Source organism: Mytilus edulis, chromosome 8, assembly GCF_963676685.1.
Source record: "Mytilus edulis chromosome 8, xbMytEdul2.2, whole genome shotgun sequence".
Lineage (NCBI taxonomy): Eukaryota > Metazoa > Mollusca > Bivalvia > Mytilida > Mytilidae > Mytilus > Mytilus edulis.
The window spans coordinates 84,871,449-84,894,101 of NC_092351.1; the positions used below are offsets into that span (position 1 = coordinate 84,871,449).

At 31.0% G+C, this 22,653-nt stretch overlaps 2 protein-coding genes across 2 annotated transcripts in view; one reads left to right on the plus strand and one right to left on the minus strand.

Moving 5' to 3' along the window:
* The window catches only part of LOC139486477 (uncharacterized), a 302,400-nt gene that overhangs the window by 151,188 nt on the left and 128,559 nt on the right, over positions 1–22,653 (plus strand). The gene's annotated exons all lie outside the window — the stretch shown is intronic.
* Positions 6,604–20,930, minus strand: LOC139484465 (uncharacterized). Its single transcript, XM_071268197.1, has 2 exons — positions 20,279–20,930; positions 6,604–8,519 (listed from the first exon to the last, which is right to left on the minus strand). Exons 1-2 carry the CDS (start codon positions 20,928–20,930, stop codon positions 6,604–6,606), a joined length of 2,568 nt encoding a protein of 855 aa, XP_071124298.1.

Here is a 22,653-nt window from a genome sequence, read left to right on the forward strand (position 1 = left end):
TAAGCTATAAAAAAGTATCAATTTACTATTACAATTCGTCGTATAAGTTAAAGTTTCCGTTCTGATATAAACAATCATATCGAATTGTAAACCCTGCTGTTAGGAAAGATAAATACATTTTACAGCATTTGTGTTTTTTTTTATACCAGCAAGATCTTAAAAAATCCTCAGTCAAGTTTTAAATAGTTTCCTTGGTTCTGGATAAAAGCTTTGAAGATTTTTTTAACCATTCAAATAGAAAAAAATATCATCGGTTCGACATTTAAAAAGCAACCTGCCATTTTTAATATCATAACTTCAAAAAGTTCTGGTTTGGATTCGGGAAGAACAATATCTACTTAATCAATTCAAATATTTTCACGGTCTCTGAAACCATCAATACGTAAAATTTCTTATAATATATAAGACACTTTCTAATTTTTTGGGAGTTGATAAAATACATTTCTTTACATATATGAATGATATCAACAAACGTTTGCAAATATTACACAAACATTTGACAGCATTTACATTGGTTGTAAATGTTTTATAAACCGTGGTCTCTCAAAACTTTGCATACGTCTGTAAAGATGTGTTGCAAATATCAATATTTATCAAAATAACTACAATACTGGAAAGTATTAGTAAATAAAATACATTTCTTTACATACGTGAACGATATCGACAAACGTTTGCAAATATTACACAAACATTTGACAGCATTTACATTGGTTGTAAATGTTTTATAAACCGTGGTCTCTCAAAACTTTGCATACGTCTGTAAAGATGTGTTGCAAATATCAATATTTATCAAAATAACTATAATACTGGAAAGTATTAGTAAATAAAATACATTTCTTTACATACGTGAACGATATCGACAAACGTTTGCAAATATTACACAAACATTTGACAGCATTTACATTGGTTGTAAATGTTTTATAAACCGCGGTCTCTCAAAACTTTGCATACGTCTGTAAAGATGTGTTGCAAATATCAATATTTATCAAAATAACTACAATACTGGAAAGTATTAGTAAATAAAATACATTTCTTTACATACGTGAACGATATCGACAAACGTTTGCAAATATTACACAAACATTTGACAGCATTTACATTGGTTGTAAATGTTTTATAAACCGTGGTCTCTCAAAACTTTGCACACGTGTGTAAAGATATATTGCAAAGATCAATATTTATCAAAATAACTATAATACTGGAAAGTATTAGTAAATAAAATACATTTCTTTACATACGTGAACGATATCGACAAACGTTTGCAAATATTACACAAACATTTGACAGCATTTACATTGGTTGTAAATGTTTTATAAACCGCGGTCTCTCAAAACTTTGCATACGTCTGTATAGATATGTTGCAAATATCAATATTTATCAAAATAACTATAATACTGGAAAGTATTAGTAAATAAAATACATTTCTTTACATACATGAACGATATCGACAAACGTTTGCAAATATTACACAAACATTTGACAGCATTTACATTGGTTGTAAATGTTTTATAAACCGCGGTCTCTCAAAACTGCCCACACCTCTGTAAATCAGTTATGCAAATTTTAAACTTTGCATATATCTCCTATCTTGGAAAGTCCATGCAAATCTATGGCATTTCTTTACATATCTTTGGAGAATGACTAAAGCTATGGAAATAAAATAATTATCTTTAGCATATCTTTGACGACCTCCTAAATAATGTCAAAGGAATAATTCATTTACATATACATTAGCAGGTCCGCAAATATATCTTGCAGAAAAGTAGTTACATTAGTCAAACATTTACATGACTGTCCAAATTGTTGTGAATCTGCCTTTTCGTGTAGTGAACCTGACCTTCCTGTGTAGGATTTTTAAATAGATTACACTCCAAACATTTGAATAGCTAAAGTAATAATACAATTCCAATTATAGATTTACTTTTTTAATATGTTTAAGTTTTTTTTTATAACGAAAATAGAATATCTATTGTCTTATGTTTCTTTCCTGTAAAGGTAGGTTATTATCTCTTCTTCGTCGTAGCATACTCGTTTATGTTCAAAAGGTTTCAAGTCACTCTTTCGATATCAATGTTACTATTGAATTTCATAATCATTCCCAATAAAAAAACCACAAACAGAAACAACCTAAAAACTGAAAGATGATTAAGTATTTGTATCCGAATTACACGATACTTTTCATTTTTTTAGGGCGTACGTTGACATTCAATTGCTTTTATCATTGCCATTTGAACTCGGATGAATATTTGTTTTATTGGCAATATACGATATCTCGTTAGCTCAATGTGGCAAGTTAAGTATGTGTATTATATATCTATATTGATAAGATTGGCTTCAGACATCAGAGCAGCATGTACAAGTTAGTCATTGTGACGATTTAAGCACACCTTTTAAGTGTTGCATATTCATGAATTCAAAGACGAGAGCAGCACGTGTACCCTTATAAAAAAGAAAGTTGTTGATTTGTAGCTTAAATATAGAAAAGTAATTTAGAAAATTATAGACATAATAATAGAGAATAGGTTCGATTTTAAATGGGCCTTGCGAGTAAAACACTAATCTAGTATGTCGGAAGACCTCAATTATTTTATCAATGTTCCATGCAATAACAGTAACTTTTAGATATAGTTGGACAGTGATTTCTCACTTTTTTTTATCTATATCTTTTAGTTTTATTTTATAATATTAGCGTTGTGATTTGTTAAAACCTAAATGCCAGAAAACATATCATACCACTAAAAGGTGATTGACAAAATGTCAAGCAACTGGCCTCAAATGTTCGCAGAAAAAAATATGTTGACGATAAATATGTCAGATAATTAATATTGTAATGATATTATTCTTGTAGTGTCAGGATTGAAAAAAGAAAGAAATCTACGGTTAAAGTTTTGTTTTTCTGTAATTTTTTGTTAAACGACTCGAAAAACCTTCAAATACTATTAATTATATCATATAATTAACCCTTTCCCTGACGTTAACCTTTACCTTTATCCTGGATAATCCTTACACGTATAAAGACTATAATCGTCTTCTTTACCTTGACAACTACCTCAACCCTTATAGTGACTATAAAAAAGAGTCAACTGTAGAACACCTCTGTTCAAAAGTCATAAATCAATTTACAGATCCAACTCACAAACTTTAACCGAGGAAAAATAAAACGGAACATCAAAAACACGTAAGTGCAACAAAAAGAAATGACAACATACATATGAACGGACTTTGTGATAACAACTACCATATTCCGGTACCATTACCCATACATTTGCCATATCAATATTTTAACCCAAACCCTTATCATGACTAAATCCCAATTATTAACCTGAGTATAACTGTTATCTTAATTTTATCACTACCCCGACTAAAATGCCAACCAGAACGCCGATATCAGTCCCTAATCATGATTGTAGCCTGAATCCTTATTCAGGCTATGATCCTTACCATTATCCTTACAACAGCTCTTATCAGTATCCTGACTGATAATGTAAGTAAACCCCTGTAATACTAAAACCCTAATCGTAAGGCAATGAGGTATATCAACATGCCATTTGTATATACCCTGCTGTACATGTTGTATATCAATCATTTTTGCAGTTGACTGTCAATATCTTTCCCGATTTAAATACACGAAAATAAGAAAACAAACAGGCTTGAAAAACAATATATTTGGACATATTACAATTCCTACAGGACTGGTTTGATTGATACTTTTTTATACAACCATTGAATAGATTCTTAAACTAGATAAAGTTGATTTAAGTTATTTATAAACTGATAATTTATTTCAAAAATAAACTATAATCTTGTAATTTAGTGATTGTTCTTTTTTATGTGTTACGTATTTGTGTATCGTTTATTTTTTTGTACATAAATTAGGCCGTTAGTTTTCTCGTTTAAATCGTCATTAAAGGGCTATTTATATTTGACTATGCAGTCTGGTTGTAGCTCATTGTTGAAGGCCTATAGTTATTAATATCTGTGTCGTTTGGTGTCTTGTGTAGAAAGTAAAATCACAAAAATACTGAACTTAGAGGAAAATCAATTCGGAAAGTCCATAATCACATTGCAATCAAATAACAAAACGCATCAAAAACGAATGGACAAGAACTGTCATATTCCTGATTTGGTACAGGCATTTTCTATAAATGTAAAAAATGGACGATTAAACCTGGTTTTATAGCGCTAATCCTCTCACATTGATGACAGTCGCATTTGCATTCATATCACGCCTTCTATTCTAAATACATATATTTTTGTATCCAATATTACATATTAACAATAATGTCAGATTGTCAAATTTTAACATATATTCCACACATATTATTTTTTTCTGCATCTTTTGAGTCATTTAAAAAAAAAGTAGGATAATACATATTGTATGTATATGTGCATATGTTTATCAATATATAACTTACAATCATCTATAAATCGTATAGAGGTAAATATGATGAGTTATTTTCTATCTTTTTCTGATAATTCGACCAAGCAAATGTTCTACGACACCGTGTAACCATATGGCAATTTCATATTTTGCCTCATTTATTTTCTTCTTCTAAAAGGTTTAAGTTATCCAATATTATAAACAGATCATACATTTGATAGCATACTGTCTTTCACACACTATCATATATGATTTACAGTAAAAACTTGTACATAAGAAAATAAAAATTATTTCAATGCTAAATATGTTCAGACTTTATTTGAGTTAAAACTACTGTTTAATGAAAAAAGGAAAAAAATCAGTACATAACAAAGTATAGATAAATTGCATTCTTTTCTCAAATAATCTTTGCACTGCGTTAAAAATATTACAAAGTATTCATTATTTTGTAATTGCAATGTTCTATAATGAGGCTTGATTCTTTTGCGTGACGATAAACATGTATGTGTAAACTCAAGTTTTTGCACAAACATACTATTTAGTTAATAAGTTTTTGTGTGAACTTTTAAGTGTAGTACTTCACAAAGTCTGTTAAAATAACATTTATCGACACCTTGTAACAACTTATGTTAATAGTATACATTTCTATGATCTTAAGAAAGCGAAAGATACCAACAGCAATTTCAAACTCATCAGTCGTTGCCATATCAGTATTAGCCACGTTCAGGTCAACTTGAAATACACATCAATAGAACATCTGTCGATCTGTTTATAGCATTGGTTTATGCTACTGTTTGCTTTAGGTGACATGTTTATGGCTTAATTAAAACTTAATCTGTTGATAACTTTATCTTGGGTTAATGAGTGTTGTCATTACGATTTACAAGAGTCAATGTTTAGTTTGCAATTTCCATCAATCCAGACTATTTGTAACCTTTGTTTCTAAACCCAAATGCCTTAACTGTTCAGTTATTTTTATAAAAACTAAAATCCATGAATTAAAAAACCCACGAGCATGTAAATATTGCTCAACCACAAAAATTGATACTCACGAATTAAAGTATTTTCACAGCAGTATTTGTGTCAATATAATTATAATATGTGACTGTTTCTGTTATGAGCTGATATACGATATTTACAAATGTACGTGTTTTATATATAGTTTACATGTCTATTTAACTAAAATAGCAATGCATGTGTATTATACATATATCTGTACACAACACATTTGTTTAAATTCTAAACAGAACACAGTTACTTCACTATAAAGCATTCTTTGTTTCAATTTTGATAGAAAAATATTTTTACAAACTACACTATGGCTAAACCAAAATAATTAAATCAATATCTCAACAAAACATATATAGTTTTACAACACCACTTGTTCATTATTCTTTTTAATACATCTTTCTCCATACCTTCCATCAATCATAGCAATTCTTTAATATACAATTTTCTGTACGTAGGATATTTAATCATTGAGAATAAAGTTTCAAGAATATTGTAATACCTGTTCTGTTTCTTTTTGATATTTACAAAATTACCAGTATAATAAAATAAAATTCTTAAATACATAATCTTGTCTAATACATCAATAGCTTTTCCATTTATATACAAATAATCGTCTTGAGTAATTTCATCTCTGTTTCTAAATCTGCAATCTTTTATTTGACAACATTGTGTACACATTATACTTATTTGTATAAACATTTACAGTATCGATCTTCTTTCCTAGATCAGTAATAAATTCACTAAAAAAGACCACATCTTCAACGTACATTATCAGATATGATTTAAAATTCTGTGTAATAAGTCTTATCTCAATATCATTAGCATATTATGAATACAGAAGATGGGATAAGGGTCCCCCCACATAAGACCAACAGAACTTAAAAAAAGCAGAAATGTTTTACACAGGTATAAATTTAAAGACACAAAATCAAAGTCACTACATTCATCATCAGCAGCAAAATCAGCAACACAATCCTCATCTTCAAGTTGAAAACCACTGATAGCTTGCATGCATGTAAGTCTTGGTATAGTGACTGTTGAAATAAAATAGATATGTCTATACATCTTGAACATCGATATTATTTGTTTTCCTCTTATTTACAAACTTTGAGCCGTACAGTTCCTGAGTATACATTAGATTTGACATATAACTGTTCGTGGCATTTGATCAAACATACAGTTGTCTGATTACTCATAAAATACAATCACATTCAGCTGAAGAATGACAATTGTTGGAATGCTCCGTTCAGATTTTGATCGGGAAACAATTCAATAGAATGCATGAAAGATTGTCTCGCTGCTTCTTTGTCTCCTAACATTTTAAAACATATACCCAGGATGTTGTAAGATAAACCTTTAAAAATGTCTATTGATATGTTTTCCCGTATACTCAATTGTAGATCCCTGAGAGAATCACAACATTGCCTGGTATTTTTTAAATGATAATGACACATAAAACGAAGAAATTGAGCATATACTACTGGGGGAATAATTTGTTTTTTTTCCATATGCAATTCATCTGGATATAAACTGGAGTTGTCAATGCGCATTGAAGCTAATAGTAAAAATTTCCATAACTGAACAATATGCATATTCCTGAATAAATGTAAATCAAAAAGTTCATAATGAATATTCGAAAACTGCATGAAATGATGAAGTTTTTCCGGTGTACATTTTAGTAGTGAATACTGAATAATGTGAAGAGCAGTACTATATTGCTTTTTTTTGTAAAAAAACGAAGCTAACTTAAGCCATCCAGATACAGCATCGTGACGTGTGTTTAGAAAAAGAGTACTTATATAAGTATTATACTGTTTGTAAGTAGATTTATTACAGGGCATATCCTCAAATGACAGAAATCGGTCACTTCTGCAACAAAACATTGACAAAAAGTATGTGAACAGGTATTGGATTTTTGAACTCTTACTTGACAATACCTTGCATATACATTTTTCCAAAGGAAAATAAAACGTTGAACACCAATAGTCGGCATTAAACACAAATGAGTTTAATAATCTCTCAACGCTGTTGGCATATAAATAGCTTGTCTCTATGCTTCTATACGATGTCAATGCATTAAAACTTGAGATTTGGTCCGACAAAAAGATGCATTGCCAACCGTGACTATTTAGAATATACAACCTATTTAAAAGTAATTTCTGTGCTTTTCCATGTATCTTATTCTCAAACAGATTATTCTCAGGAATGAAATAATGCGGACAAAATGAATACTCAACACAATACATAAGTCTCCTGAAACATCTCATGTAACAAGATATCAAGTTTTCAGATGTCCATACTGATGAAGGCAATTCCTCACATATCCAAAACAAAATCGTTTTCATAAAATATGAACAAAGCAATTCTTTACAATCTATGTCTAAAGCTATCACGTCTTTTATAAGAATTTTCAGGAGTGAATAACATAATAATTGTGTATGTGTAAACGAATAGATAAGTAGTTTTTCCCCAACGGAAAATGATATGCGCCATTCTAATTCCTCTTGTGAAGATCCTTTCACACCTACAGGTACAAAGAGAACCCCATGTTTTACAATATCCTGTTTCAAATCATATCTCGGCCATGAATTATTTGATCGTGTTATCCATTGCTTTGCTGGCGTTATCCATAATTTGCTATGTAGGCAGTATGCAAGGTCACATATTTGATTTTCATCGGATACACAGGGCCCATGTATAGTCGAAAATATTTTGGAATAAGATTTTTGTTTATACGAAAAGTTTGAAAAGTAGAAGCCCCTATCTATCTCATCACAGTATGAAAGCATACTAGGAACAAAACCGTGCACGAGACGTAACTTAGTAAAACCTGGCTGTGTATCTTCCATTTCCATTGTAAAATATACTTTTCCCGCATTGAAATAAATGGGTGTGTCTTCACAGATATTAATCAGATTCAATACTGCCATTATATCTAAATCGCTACCAAGCATTTGAAGTCCCTCTCCGAAACTTCCACTGGTAATTAATGTCCACATATTGTTGCTTTGTAAATTGTCTCTGACATTGTTCATCAATCTGAGTGTGTTGACATGTTCCTCTAATCCAACAATGTTGTGACATAGATAATGATATAAAGCTATTGATGCATGTTTGATTACCAAATCTGTAAAAAAAAAAATGGTTTTTAGCTTTTAGTATTTAGATTTTCAGTTTTCCATGTTCTTTTTTTAGTCTTTTTCTTTTTTAACCATGACGTTGTCAGTTTATTTTTTTTTATCTAGGAATTCGAATTTCCCTCCGATATATTTAGCCTCTCTATAAGTGTGCTTGCAAATTCCTTAAGGTTGCAGTCTTGTAATTGACTGCTCCATAGGCTTACATACAAAACAGCTGATCTTTGAAAATAAAATTAAAAATAAAAAACTGCTACACAGAAAAAAAAAATCATGTTCATATCATGTATGAACTAATGTGAAATTGTGATTTAATCGAAACAAAAGTGGGTCATGCCACGAAGAATAAAAAGTTACGTAACCCTGAAGTCAAAACATTTTTTTCTACTTTCTGTTTGCTGTTTTTACAAGGCCGCACCACTTCCAGTAAACATGATGTACTTCCACCTTCCTGGATTGATATCCCCAAAAAAGATGCAAGATTTTTTCAAAGCTATATATATGTTTCAATCCAGCATAAATCTATAATCAAACAGAAAAAACTTAGCCCAGAACAAAAATCAGAAAAAAAATGGACTATTTTTTTTCCTCCATGTTTTGACATACACCGGGAACTGGAGCTGTAATACAAGACTGGTACCGGTAACAATGTACCTATTATTTCTATTTTCTTCTTTCTTTTTGATTGAACCACATTCAATAGTTTACCCCTCCTCCGTTTTTCCATAAAATCTACCCAAGTGGGCCTCTTGTTTAAGTCAAATTAAAATACTACCCAAAGCTTTTTGTCATATTGAAGAGTTTGCTATAATACAACTATCTAAAGACAAGAAAGACCATAGTTTTCTCTATTTTGACTATACAGGTCTTTATACATGCCTACTATATCATGGTTTTATACTGTATTTTACACCCCAATACATATGAAATTTGTAATAAAAATCAAGAAAATACAAAATGAATACTCAAGTTAGTGTTTTAGTAAGAATATTGGTAACCTATCACAAAATTCCTGTCATGGTGGATAGTTTAAGAAAAATTCTACTTTTTCAACAATTTTTTAACCCAAATATGGAATTTTTAACTTATTATGCAGTGCCTCAGACTGGAAAAGAAGTCTAAATTCACGCGAAGTGAACATTTTGTGAAAAAATTTCACCAAGAGTTCATTTTATACATATTCTACCTAAATGTCAAGAATCGAGCCATATAAATAAAAACCATAAAAAAAACTTTTGTAAGTAGCTGTCTCTTCAACTTTGCACTGATTTTCAATAAAACTGTGCAACTGAAAACTTCGTCACAAAAAGAAGATTTCCTGGTGGAAAAAGTCTTTCTATGTTCTTTTTAAATACAAATTATGTATGTAATACCATCATAATCTCTTTTTCCTTCAAACTGTTGTGCTTTATATTTATTTAATACTTTTGAATAGTGTCAAGTATAAAAAAGCATAATTATTACATAATTTCAGTTTTTTCAGTGTAACTTGATACCCCATGACTTTTTTTCTATTAAAAAGTCCTTAAATCATGATGTTTTGTCATTCTGGGCACATAAAAGTCCACATGAGCTACTTCCTTGCAATGAGCATATGAAAAAATTACCCTATGCAGGTTGCAGTCTTGTAATTGACTGCTCCATATGCTTACATGCAAAACAGCTGATCTTTGAAAATTAAAAAAAATATATTCTACATAGAAATAAAGAATAAAAAGTTACGTAATCCTGAAGTCAAAACATTTTTTCTACTTTCTGTTTGCTGTTTTTACTAGGCCGCACCACTTCCAGTAAACATGATATCCTTCCACCTTCCTGGATTGATATCCCCAAAAAGATGCAAGATTTTTTTAAAAGCTATATATATGTTTCAGTTCAAACCTATAATCAAACAGAAAAAATTGAGTCCAGAAAAAAATTCAGAAAAAAAATGGACTATTTTGTTTTCCTCCATGTTTTTCCTTGTTTTGAGAAGCACCGGAAACTGGCGTTGTAATATAAGACTGGTACCTTAAAAATGCATTAAAATAAAAAAAAAATAAAAAAATCACTATGTCTGGCACATCAACTTGTATATGAATATGGTAGAACTAGTGATACAAACGCATGCTTCATATTTGTCATTCTAAGAGTTTTGGTCCGTTAGATTTAAACAAAGATATACAAAGCTGCATTCTCTTTCTGAACATGTACATGTACAAAATGTATGTGTCTACATTAAACCACTTATATAACATTGGTTATTTTTATCTGGTATAAAACTTTCTTAAAGTTCCTGTTGGTCGAATTTCTTCCAAAGGGAAACAATTCTGGTAAACATAAGAATATTAATAGGAACAAAATACGAGATAATATTAAGAATTGGTTGAAGATTTGACTTGGCCTAGCATGGTTTGAACTTGGTTGAAAATGATTCAGATGTTTAAATTGATGAAAAAGGTCGAGTACAGATGTAGACGACAGTCGAGTAATATCGAGTAAAATGTTATTAGTTACTGATGTTTTGAATCGTACTTTGTGGCAAATTCTAAACTGAAATTTTAAAGCTCGAAAAATTAACTTAGTCATCGTGTTAAACATGTTAAATAAAGGCAATGATAGTAAACCACTGCTCAAAATTCATCAATCGATTGAGGAAAAAACGAATTCAGGTTACAAACTAAAACTGAGGGAAACACATCAAATATAAGCGGAGAACTACGACACAACAGAAACACAACATTAGATTGTAACACTAACAGAAAAAAACTATAATATAACAAAGCCATTTTCCTGTCTTGGTACAGGACATTTTAATAAAAACAAAATGGTGGATTGAACCTGGTTTTGTGGCATGCCAGACCTAATGCTTTAATGGCAATGTTGAATATAACAATAAAATGACAACATTACATGACAGGACTACAATACAAATAAATTGGGGACATATCGAAAAAGAGAAATACACGAATAATAGCCGAAAAAAGGTCATAGGTTTAAAATGTGATACGCCAGACTCGCGTTTCAACCACAAAAGACTCACCACTGACGCTCAGATAAGAAAAAAATTCGAAAGCCCAAACAATTACAAAGTTGAAGAGCATTGAGGACCAAAAGTTCCAAAAAGTTGTTTTCTGTCTGGATTAGATAAAGACAACAGTAGTATACCGCTGTTCGAAATTCATAAATCGATAGAGAAAAAAACAAAATCGGGGTTACAAACTAAAACTGAGAGAAACGTATCAAATAAAAGAGACCTACGACACAACAGAGACACAACAGCAAAATGTAACACACACAAAAACGAACTATAATGAACAATGGTACAGGGCATTTTGTGAAAAAATGGTGGATTGAACCTGGTTGTGTGGCATGCCAAACCTCCCGCTTTAATGGCAGTGTTAATTATAACATTAAAATGACAACATTAAACGACAGGGTTACAATAAATAAACAGATAGATGGGAAAATATAGGACTGAGAAACAAAAGAATAATAGCCATTAAAAAGTAACAGGTTAAAAAATATTTGTATATGAACGCTATTACATCCTAATAGAAATATAAAAAGAAGCATCTTATGAAGAAACCTCCGGGATACTGTGTTTACTCGGTGCTGTAGAATGAAATACATGGAAATTATATGTTTTCCTTTTTTTCTCTTCTTTACATCTACATTGTGTTCATACTATAATGTAACTAGAATATTTGTTTTAAATAAGGCCAAACAAATGTATCCAGGCGAGTAGGTCAGCATCTGTCAATCGCAAAGTCATTGCAAAATGCTGAGTATATATTATCATTTGTTTTGGTTTTTTTTGGCAAAAAGGTCTAACATGTTTAAGATAATTATTGTTGTAAAGGAATCAAGGGTGGTGTAGCAACCAATAGAATGAAGTGAGAAAAAGCATTATTACCTGCCATTTTGCTTTTAAACGCTATCTTTATTTACCTGGTAACGGGGATTTCCCTAATGTCTACATCGTTTCTATTTATAGTTCATTTAAAGTTCATATTGCATAAATAAAGTACCTTACAAATACACTTCAATTTTAATAAAATGATCTGAAATACATTAATAACCTGACCTTCCTGTGTAGGATTTTTAAATAGATTACACTCCAAACATTTGAATAGCTAAAGTAATAATACAATTCCAATTATAGATTTACTTTTTTTAATATGTTTAAGTTTGTTTTTTTAAACGACAATAGAATATCTATTGTCTTATGTTTCCTGCAAAGGTAGGTTATTATCTCTTCTTCGTCGTAGCATACTTGTTTATGTTCAAAAGGTTTCAAGTCACTCTTTCGATATCAATGTTACTATTGAATTTCATAATCATTCCCAATAAAAAAACACAAACAGAAACAACCTAAAAACTGAAAGATGATTAAGTATTTGTATCCGAATTACACGATACTTTTAATTTTTTTAGGGCGTACGTTGACATTCAATTGCTTTTATCATTGCCATTTGAACTCGGATGAATATTTGTTTAATTGGCAATTATACGATATCTCGTTAGCTCAATGTGGCAAGTTAAGTATGTGTATTATATATCTATATTGATAAGATTGGCTTCAGAAATCAGAGCAGCATGTACAAGTTAGTCATTGTGACGATTTAAGCACACCTTGTAAGTGTTGCATATTCATGAATTCAAAGACGAGAGCAGCACGTGTACCCTTATAAAAAAGAAAGTTGTTGATTTGTAGCTTAAATATAGAAAAATAATTTAGAAAATTATAGACATAATAATATAGAATAGGTTTGATTTCAAATGGGCCATGCGAGTAAAACACTAATATAGTATGTCGGAAGACCTCAATTATTTTATCATTGTTCCATGCAATAACAGTAACTTTAAGATATATTTGGACAGTGATTTCTCACTTTTTTTTTATCTATATCTTTTAGTTTTATTTTATAATATTAGCGTTGTGATTTGTTAAAACCTAAATGCCAGAAAACATATCATACCACTAAAAGATGATTGACAAAATGTCAAGCAACTGGCTTCAAATGTTCGCAGAAAAAAAATGTTGACGATAAATATGTCTGATAATTAATATTGTAATGATATTATTCTTGTAGTGTCAGGATTGAAAAAAGAAAGAAATCTACGGTTAAAGTTTTGTTTTTCTGTACTTTTTAGTTAAACGACTCGAAAAACCTTCAAGTACTATTAATTATATTATATAATTAACCCTTTCCCTGACGTTAAACTTTACCTTTATCCTGGATAATCCTTACACGTATAAAGACCATAATCGTCTTCTTTACCTTGACAACTACTGCTACCCTTATAGTGACTATAAAAAAGAGTCAGCTGTAGAACAACGCTGTTCAAAAGTCATAAATCAATTGACAGATCCAACTCACAAACTTTAACCGAGGAAAAATAAAATGGAACATCAAAAACACATACATTTGCCATATCAATATTTTAACCCTAACCCTTATCTTGAATTAAATCATTACCCTTATCATGACTAAATCCCAATTATTATCCTGAGTATAACTGTTATCTTAATTTTAACACTACCCCGACTAAAATGCCAACCAGAACGCCGATATTAGTCCCTAATCATAATTGTAGCCTGAATCCTTATTCAGGCTATGATCCTTACCATTATCCTTACAACAGCTATAATCAGTGTCCTGACTGATAACGTAAGTAAACCCCTTACCCCTATAATACTATAACCCTAATCGTAAGGCAATGAGGTATATCAACATGCCATTTGTATATACCCTGCTGTACATGTTGTATATCAATCATTTTTGCAGTTGACTGTCAATATCTTTCCCGATTTAAATACACGAAAATAAGAAAACAAACAGGCTTGAAAAACAATATATTTGGACATATTACAATTCCTACAGGACTGGTTTGATTGATACTTTTTTATACAACCATTGAATAGATTCTTAAACTAGATAAAGTTGATTTAAGTTATTTATAAACTGATAATTTATTTCAAAAATAAACTATAATCTTGTAATTTAGTGATTGTTCTTTTTTATGTGTTACGTATTTGTGTATCGTTTATTTTTTTGTACATAAATTAGGCCGTTAGTTTTCTCGTTTAAATCATCATTAAAGGGCTAATTATATTTGACTATGCAGTCTGGTTTTAGCTCATTGTTGAAGACCTATAGTTATTAATATCTGTGTCATTTGGTGTCTTGTGTAGAAGGTAAAATCACAAAAATACTGAACTTAGAGGAAAATCAATTCGGAAAGTCCATAATCACATTGCAATCAAATAACAAAACGCATCAAAAACGAATGGACAAGAACTGTCATATTCGTGATTTGGTACAGGCATTTTCTATAAATGTAGAAAATGGTGGATTAAACCTGGTTTTATAGCGCTAACCCTCTCACATTGATGACAGTCTCATTTGCATTCATATCACACCTTCTATTCTAAATATATTATATTAGGCAAGTGTAATATTTGAAAAAGACGTCTTGTTAAGGACTTTAATGCACCCACCTAACACACGGCTCATTTCTTTTTTAAATGAAAGAATAATGATTTAACTTTGATTTTTGCCCGGTCGTCACAAAATCGTACGGTGCAGTTTTTGTAAAATTGACGTTTATTTCAGAAATTAGTTGAAAATTATAAAATTACGACATATTTTTCAAGCAAAATAAATTAGTAGTATCTCTTCTTTTAGACAGAATAATTAAGTGAATTAGATTCTTAAAATAATGAAAAACAATATTTACAACTGTAAGTCCGCATGCTTTTGCATTCCTTCTAAATATTTGACATTTTGTACGAATATTTTCATAATCCTGACCTTTTCGGATCTACAAATATTTTTTTATTAAATGCTTTTGCACTCTATCCGTTTTAGAACACACCAAATTACTCATCAGTTATCGTTTTTTCATTCAAGATCAAGACTTTATCTCAACATTTCTTAAAATCACGAATTTCTGTAATTTTATGATGTTGGGTAAAATCATAATAGTTTCCGGAATCTCTTATCTATTTCGATTTCGTTTTTTTTTATTGAATATATTAGTCGATTTCCGTGTACTTAATAGTGCTATTAGAGTACGATAAATCATATTTAAACGGTTCTTTTTCTATCTTTAACTTCAGTTTAGCTTAAATAGATATAAAATCGTCCAAAATTAAGATCAAATCAAAGTAAAACATAGTTTTTGAGTTCTGTAGAATTCATCCCTTTCTAAATAAGGAATCGTATCGGAAAATTGTAGAAAATCTTCCGAGTCGATCGTGTCAAATTTTCACAGCCCAGTTCACAATCAAACCCTTCCTATGCTAAAAAGCAAAAACTATCCGTTGATTGACACAGATGCATAGTCTGTCATGTATTTACTACATAGAAACTATGTAGTCAAACACTTAAATGAAGATACGGTTGTATTGCCGCAGTGGGAAAACGAAAAGATGAAGAGTGGTCGATGAATATGAAAAAAATGAAAACATTCCATTTGAAAATACAAAATATTATAAGAGTTGCTATAAATATTTCAAAAGTAAGTTTTGTCTGTACAAAGACTGTGTACTACATGTACCAATTCTACCGACCAGTCTCTTCTCATATATCAACGAGGGCGGTAGATGATTTTTCTGTTTGTATATTTTGCAAATGTATATAAAGCCTATAAGCAAGTTACACAACTTCATGACGTGCCTGTACACAAGGAAGTATTCTGGTTAACAACTTTACTGATTACTTGATCAGTTAACCGGGCTTAATTTCTGCTCGAGGATCGCCGCCGAGAAAACTACACAATATATTATCAGCTTCAACAAAAACTAAAAATATATGGTTAGTTTATAGTTATATGTATACAGCCTCAACAAGACCAAGGTAAATCCAATATTGTATACAGTATCTCTATAATGCGGTCTTATGCCGTAATGACGGAAAGTTACCCGTTTAAAATGACTGTGATATATAGTCTGTCAATTTTAAAGATCTGAGCAGTGACTGCGAAACTGGTTGCAAGCACTTTATGCAGCTACTAGTATTTTACAGAAGCAGATATAGGGTAAAGTTGTAATTCAGTCAGATGAATATCTATTATCTAAAAACATTTCACTGGACTATTCAATTGAAATTATGCCACCTGCTTTAAAAATATTTCTGTATTGTCTTTTGGATGATGGCGCATCTGCGGCAGTCAATAAAGCGTACAATATTCCTATTGACAAAGTTCTTAGATGTATGGCTTTAGTAGAATGTATATTATGTATAAATATTTTTTTTACTCTTTTTCATTTATGCTTATCATTACAAATGCACCGTATTTATGGACACACCTTTGATAACTATTAACAAGTTTGACTGATCAGGAGATTAGAAAAATTGAAAATGGGGCATACATTCTACATAGCATTATTTTTCTTCTGGGGGTCAAATTTTATCCTAGACAATGTCGACCTAACAACAAAAGCAATAAGTTCTCCGTATGACTTTGGTTGGCTAAAAGGCAACATCGGTCCGGTATGATGTCATCCAACGTTCTACAATATTTGATATGTTCACGCATTGGTATAGGTATAGGGGGAGGGTTGAGATTCCCAAAAACATGTTTAACCTTGCCGCAATTTTGCGCCTGTCCCAAGTCAGGAGCCACTGGCCTTTCTTAGTTTTGCATGATTTTTTATTTTAACTTCTTGAGTATATTTCGAAGCTTAGTATGACGTTCATTATCATTTCAAACTAGTACATTTTTGTTTAGGGGCCAGCTGAAGAACGCCTCCGGGTTTTGGAGTTTCTTGCTGCATTGATGACCCATTTGGTGGTCTTCGGTCGTTGCCTGCTTTTTGAACGGGTTGGTGTCTCTTCGACAAATCCCTCAATGTCCATTCCCAATTTTTAATTCAATCTGTATATAGTAGATCTTGTGTCCGCTTTGAGCAAAACCTCTGCTGTACTGAAATATACCCATGCCAAGGAAGTTGTCTTTGTATGGATATGTTGACCGATAAGAATGATGAGCTAACAAGTTAAAATGAAGCTATAATATTCCGACACCTAAATGGTCGAACATCCCATTGGTCCGACGTTTCGATCATCTAGGTTATACGCTAACGGGATTTTAACATAAGAAAGTCAAATAAAAGGTTCCATATTAGGATACCTTGTCCTCCCTTTTGAAGCGGTGAAACAAAATATAAAAAAGTAATACTTAGTGCCAAAGTAGCCGAACGTCATCACTAGCGTAATTTTAAAAAAAGTACAAACTACTTTGTCAAGTGTTGTTTGATTAATTAGATATCTCAAGATTCACGGCGGCCGACTTAAGTAAAATCAAACACAGTTTGACGTACAATGAGTGATCATATTTTCCTTGTGATGTTTTATATTAAAATTGTCAATTTGTTGATATAAAAATACTAGTAGCACTTTACTCATTTTAGTAATGTTAGTTAGTACATTGTACTCTTATCATATCTGATTTAGTGATGTAAATGAAATTGTGGTATGATCCAGACTCAACATATTGCACTACAATAATAAAAAAAAAATTGCCCTATGATTGTCTCATCTTGAAGCAGTTGGCAGGCTTTCAAACTAACAGGAGACCATACGCTTCCTCAATTTTATTGTACAGCTCAACATGGGACTTTTCTAAACAATTAAAAATACGTCATATGTTATATTTTACCCTTGCTTCAAATATTTAATTTCGGAATATTTATATCAAATTTAAAGTTATATGTTTGTAAATACAAATGATATGGAGGTATTATAAGATTTAGATAATGCAAGGGCGACTTCAGATACATTTGTGTGACTTAATGATTGATTTTCAAGATTCCGAGAGAAAACGTTACGTAACATGCGTTACCGTTAAAATCAACCAAAATTAATTAATACTATGATAGAAATATATTTTCCCAACAGTAATACAGCATTTCTATAAAATTGTTTCGTTTTAGCATTTGTTTTGTCTCGATTTTTTCTCTGGAAGTATCCGAGAATTGAAATTGCACCCATGACCTTTGACCTCGATTTAAAAAAAAATGCACCATAATTTCTTTTGACGACCGGGATATTTAGAAAGTACACATTCTTAGCTTTCAAGTGATATATAATTTAGCCGTGTGTTAGGTAGGTGCATTAAAAATGTAAATCTGGCTCTCATATCACTCGCCTATATATATATATATATATAACAAAACTTACATTTTTTTATCCAATAACAATAACGTCAGATTGTCAAATTTTAACATATATTCCACACATATTATTTTTTTCTGCATCTTTTGAGTCATTTAAAAAAAAAGTAGGATAATACATATTGTATGTATATGTGCATATGTTTATCAATATATAACTTACAATCATCTATAAATCGTATAGAGGTAAATATGATGAGTTATTTTCTATCTTTTTCTGATAATTCGACCAAGCAAATGTTCTACGACACCGTATTAAGATATAACCATTTGAAAGCGAAAGATACCATAAGCAATTTCAAACTCATAAGTCGTTGCCATATCAGTATTAGCCACGTTTTGCAGGTCAACTTGAAATACACATCAATAGAACATCTGTCGATCTGTTTATAGCATTGGTTTATGCTACTGTTTGCTTTAGGTGACATGTTTATGGCTTAATTAAAACCTGTGTTGGTCTTTAATCTGTTGAAATGTTTCCGGTGTACAGTTTAATATAGAATACTGAATAATGTGGAGAGCATTATTGTATTGTTTTCTTTTGTAGAAAAACGAAGCTAACATCAGCCATCCAGATACAGCGTCATGGTGTGTGTTCATTAGCAAAGTACTTAAGGTGGTATGGGTGTCTTCCTCCATCTTGGATTGTAAAAAACAGAGAACCAAAGGTCTAGATTTTCTATCAAGTTAGCAAAATTTGATTCAGGAATGCAGATATGTAATGTGAATTTTCATTTAAATGAACCAATTTATAAGAATATCACTTATAAATATTAATATTTTTGAAAAAGTTGATTATTTTTGGTTGTTTTTAAAAAAAGATTGAATTAGCATTTTAAGGGGAGGTAACTCTAAAACAGTGCATTTTCTGAAGGAATCTACATGGAATTTTCCTATTTTGTATTTTAGCCGGAAAAAACGTACGGTGACCCTACTTTTCCTTTTGATATTCTCAAAGGATTGTCTGAAAGCTATCTTTTCCTTAAGTATTTAACAATTCTATCATTTTGTTTAGTTTCTAATCATAAGATGGTGTTTTTTCCTGTATAATCCATACAAAATGTGTCATTTTGTCATGTCCTGTAGCCTGAGAAAATTCGAGGTGACCTATCATTTTTATTATATTTTTCTACATATATCAATAGATACTACGTTTTGGCAAAGTATGAACAAATTCTATCATTTTTATTTTAGACTCCCATACCACCTTAAATCAGTATTGGTCTCTTTAAAGGTAGAATTATTACAGGAAATATCAGCCACTGGTAGAAATCGCTCAGTTTTGCCACATATAATTGACAAATAGTATGCGTATATGTTTTTAACTTTTGAACTCTTACATGACAGTACTTTATTCATCACTTTTTCTAAAGTAAAAGTTGAAGTCAAAAGAGTCAAGTAAAACAATGTCCAACTTAGTAATCTTTTTACACTTTTACTCCAAAACAAAATTGTTTTCATTAAATATGAACAAAGCAATTCTTTACTATTTCTGTCTGAATTAATAACGTCTTTCAGAAGAATTTTCAAAAGTGCATAACATAGTAATTGCGTATGTGTAAATGAATAAATGAGTAATTTTTTCACCAATAGAAAGTGATATTCGCCATTCTATTTCTTCTTGTGTAGATCCTTTCACGCCTACAGGAACGAAGAGAACCCCGTGTTTTACAACAGCCTGTTTTAAATCGTTGCTCGGCCATGAATTATTTGATCGTGTTACCCATTGTTTTGCTGGTGATATCCAACATTTACAATGTACACATTTTGCAAAGTCATGTAATCCATCTTCATCGTTTACGCATGGTCCATGTACCGTCGAATGATCGTCGTTTGAAAGACTTTGTTGTTTAAATGAAAAATTTGAAAAGTAGAAATCACTACCAATAGTATTACAGACTGTAAAAATACCAAGATCATTACTGTGCACTAGACGCAATTTAGTGAAACCAGACTGTGTATCTTCTTGTTCCATTGTAAAATGTATTTTGTCAGATTTGAAATAAATGTTTGTTTCTTCATATACCACAATCTGTTTCATTACAATCATTATATCTATATCACTACTTCGCATTTGTAGTCCCTCTCCGTTACTTCCACTGGTAATTAATGTGCCCGCCTTAAAGCTCTGTAAGTTATCTCTGGCAGTATTCATCATTCTGATTGTTTTTACGTGTTCTTCTGATCCAACAATGTTCTGACACATATAACGATACAGAGCTATCGATGAGTTTGTCATTGCTGATTCTGTTAAAAATGAATGGATGTGTTTGCAAAGTCTTAACAATTGCATCAAGATCTATGATTTTGTTCATCATGTCTAGCAACAAAACTTTACATTTATATGGAATTATGTGTGATCTAACTAGTTACAGAAACTTATGATTTATGTTTGTCATACCTCGAGTGTTGGTCCTAATTTCCATTAAAAAAGTTTTAAGCTAAGATATCAATGACTTCATTGTTTAATCAGAAATAAATGTGCGACAACACTTATTTTACATTGAATGTTTTTATTTGGTTAAATAACTGTCTGATATATTATCTGCTGGTCGTATCAAAATGTAAAGCCTTCTTCCTTCGATTACTATACATTAAAGATAGATAAGATTTTTACGACTTGGTCATGTCTTGTACAGACTTAATCGAGTTTGATCAAGATTTTTTTCAAAAGATCGAATTCATGTTCAGACTGTCTTCCAGTAAGATCAAGTAAAATGCAGACCAATTCAGAAGGGTCTATTACAAACCAATACAGTCAAGTACATATACTACCCATGTCAGCATTTACTGGTTGTAGGTTCTAGTGTATCAAGGAAAGTGTTGGTTACAGTACATTCTGGATCGTCTGTTTATGTTTTTTGTAACTGAAGATTTTGCATCGTGTTTTGCAGCAAAGGTATTACTTGAAATTTAAGGTTAAAATTATTAACATAGTCACTGTTGTGAGACAATTCAGGTGTTTCACTATGTTGGTTATTTTGTAGCCGATAATGTATCGTAGGATGCGATTTGTTTTACTTAAAAACCAATTTAAATGGTCACCTTGCTTTTAGAACATAACGATAATAGAAAATTTCAGACGTCCAATTTGGCAAACTGAAACCTGAACTTTAATAAGGAAATATTGAACATGGGTAAATAAAGGCAACAGTAGCATTCACTGTTCAATAGTCATACTATATATTGGGTTAAGCAAAACAAAATCCGGGTCACAAAATAAAAGCAAGAGAATCACGTCAACTATAAGAGGACAACAACGAAACAACAGAAACACTAGCCAACCACAAAACCAAACGCTACCTTACATAGAAACTGGTACTAGATAACAATTGCCAATATATTTGGATCGTTATGTTGTTCGTTTTCAGAAACTTCCGACAAAACACTTAACCTACAAATGTCCGAGATTCTATTTTAAATCCTTATAGAATGAGATACTTTGGCAATATTTCTTTTGCAGTTATTTTTTATGGGAGGGGGAGGCTACAGTTTGTTCCTTCTAAAGAGATTTTTTTTTTTGCATAAGACTTAATAAATGATTCCTAACGAGCATGGCAGCATTTATCATTAAGTTATTTCTTTGCTAAATGTTGCTTATATGGATTTCAATTTTATTGAAGAACAAGATGTATAATAAGCTATTGTGTGTAATGATGTAACTGTGAGTTGAACAGTCACTAATAGAATTAAGAAAATGTGTTTTAACCTTCGATTTAGATTGTAAACTTTATTTCCACTTTACTAATGAGTCGGAATTCCCTAATATCTAATTTTGTTTCTATTTATTGTTCATATCTAATTGGTATTTTAACAAATAAACCGGGTAATTAGATATAGGAAAATGTGGTGTGAGTGCCAATGAGACAACTCTCCATCCAAATGACAATTTATAAAAGTAAACCATTATAGGTCAATGTACGGCCTTCAACACGGAGCTTTGGCTCACACCGAAGAAAAAG

Bases quoted from the DNA above. Each gene is read 5' to 3' on its own strand.
- LOC139484465 (XM_071268197.1), bottom strand. From the start codon at position 20,930: ATGACAAACTCATCGATAGCTCTGTATCGTTATATGTGTCAGAACATT. The intron at 8,520-20,278 runs GTGAAAAAATTA...TTTTTTTTACAG, and splicing joins GCGAATATCACTTTCTATTG to ATTTGGTAATCAAACATGCA.